At 38.8% G+C, this 2,164-nt stretch overlaps 1 protein-coding gene across 1 annotated transcript; it reads right to left on the reverse strand.

Annotated features, from left to right (window-relative positions):
• Nucleotides 1-649: 649 nt before the first annotated feature.
• Nucleotides 650-1,879, reverse strand: LOC136203209 (mitogen-activated protein kinase kinase 9-like). The gene has a single exon (XM_065994306.1). It carries the CDS (start codon nt 1,822-1,824, stop codon nt 865-867), a length of 960 nt encoding a protein of 319 aa, XP_065850378.1. The 5' UTR covers nt 1,825-1,879; the 3' UTR covers nt 650-864.
• Between the last annotated feature and the right edge of the window lie 285 nt (nt 1,880-2,164).

A 2,164-nucleotide genomic window follows, 5' to 3' on the forward strand; every position in this document is an offset into this window, starting at 1 on the left:
CGTCTGTTTAGTTTAGTGTTTTGGTGTTCCTATAACAGTTCAGGGATACATACGAGTTGAGCAGCGGATCTTTTGGACATATCTCATTTTATGAATCTTGGTATATCTCCTTCCATTAACGGATCTTTCCTGTTTTACAAGTAGCTAGTTATGATGTTGGTGACTCGTTGTTTCTTTGTCTTTTTACACTTCTGCTCCATAGATTATATTTGGATGTTATCACTAACAGCAACAACTAATAATAATTTTATCAAATACTGATAATCAATCGGTTAATAATAAACAGCTAACATCAACTAACAAGTCCTAACTTACAATAACATTATTAAAAAAAAAAAACATTAGATGACATGACACCTACTTGTTATTGACAAAGGATGACATGGTATACAAGTAAAAAAATGAAACAATGAGATTCACATATCATGGATATAACTCTATTAATCCTACTTAAAATTAATTCAATTTATCAATATTAAAACCTTATTATACTATTTATCACATTAATAATAAATATAGTTTTCACTTACAACACAAAAAAACAATTCAAATATTTTTGGACTTTGAATTTTCTTTTTTAAGGATTGTACTTTGAAATTTTAAAATTAGAAGTTAATTAGATTTCCATTAAGATTAGAGGACGCTAAACTTAAACAAAGATTTAACTAATTTGAATAAAGGAAAATCTGATTTTATTTGTATCAGAATTTTCACTGCTTTTTTCTTTTTAGAAAAAAGGAAATTTACAAAAAGAAATAAAAATTCTGACTAAAAACTAATAGAAATTTCCGAATCCGAATTCGCCGCCTATATACAAAAAAACTCGGATCATGACCCACCACTCTCAATCGGGTACTCGGGTCTTCACTTGCCGGACATCTGAACTTTACTTACAAAAGGATGCGATAACAGCTGCGCCGCCGTCCACCGTTTATCACTCTCCTTTTGCAAGCAACACCCTACAAAGCTCCGAAACTCCTCCGACGAGTTTTCCGGCAAGGAAGGTGGATCCCCAAAGCAAATAGCGCACATCAAAGTAGCCCAATCAGGTCTCTGTCCCGGCGTAAGCAACGGAAAATGACCTAAATAAAGCTCCATTAAAGTAAGCCCCAAGCTCCAAATATCGGCGGCGTAACCATCGTAACTTCCGCCATATGTATCAGGATCGAATCGCTCCGGGCTCATATAAGCACAAGTACCAACATATGAATTACAAGCATCTAAAGTCCGCATCATGATTTTACTCACCCCGAAATCGGCGATTTTAACCTCCATACCATTTTTAACAAGCAGATTTGAAGGTTTAATATCCCGATGAATAATTTTCCGACTATGCAAATAATTCAATCCGTTCAGAACCTGATAAGCAACAATCGCGAGTTTCGATTCACTGAAAGTACCGTGTTTCTTCAACAGAGTATCGAGAGTACCTAAATCCATATGCTCCATTAAAATCGCGATATCTCCCGAAGGTTTCTCGTATATTCCATGGCAGTGAACGATGTAAGGAGAATCTGCTTGGCGGAGGATTTTGATTTCGCGGAAAACTTGACGGCGGACTAAGGAGTCGTCGGTGTCGGCGTGGACGACTTTCAGAGCATAAATCTGAGAAGTTCTTCTATGACGGACTTTATAAACAGTGCCGCCATTTCCGTGCCCTAAGACATGGATCTTTTCAAGATCGTTGGTAGAAATCTCGGCGGCGGTGGCTGAGTTAGCAGTGGCGTTCGGGGGAAGAGGCAAGGGGAAGCGAAGGCGGCGCTCGGAGATCTCAGGGAGAGGGAGACGGAGGTTGAGCTGACGACGTTCACGAACGACGGCCATAAGGAGTGGTCCGGCGGCGGAGGAGAGGGGGAGGAGGAGGAGGTGTTGTAGAGAGCGGAGAGAAGAGAGAAGAGAAAGTATATATAAGTGGAAATGAAAGCACGTGGAGAAGGAAGAAGAAGAAAGAGAGTGGAAGGGGGTGTGAGGTGTGGAAGGAGAGTGGGACCCAGTAGATGAAGATTCATTTCATTTAACCTTGATGGAGTGGAAATAGTGACGTGGATAATATTTTATTAATAAAAGTCGTTTTTTGCTTATCTACATGTGATTAATTCATTAGCCTACACTCCACTTTTAACTTTTAGATTTTTGTGCTCGCCTAATTTGGATTGTTTTTGTT

This window comes from Euphorbia lathyris, chromosome 8 (genome assembly GCF_963576675.1).
Source record: "Euphorbia lathyris chromosome 8, ddEupLath1.1, whole genome shotgun sequence".
Classification (NCBI taxonomy): domain Eukaryota; kingdom Viridiplantae; phylum Streptophyta; class Magnoliopsida; order Malpighiales; family Euphorbiaceae; genus Euphorbia; species Euphorbia lathyris.

Bases quoted from the DNA above. Each gene is read 5' to 3' on its own strand.
- LOC136203209 (XM_065994306.1), bottom strand. From the start codon at position 1,824: ATGGCCGTCGTTCGTGAACGTCGTCAGCTCAACCTCCGTCTCCCTCTC.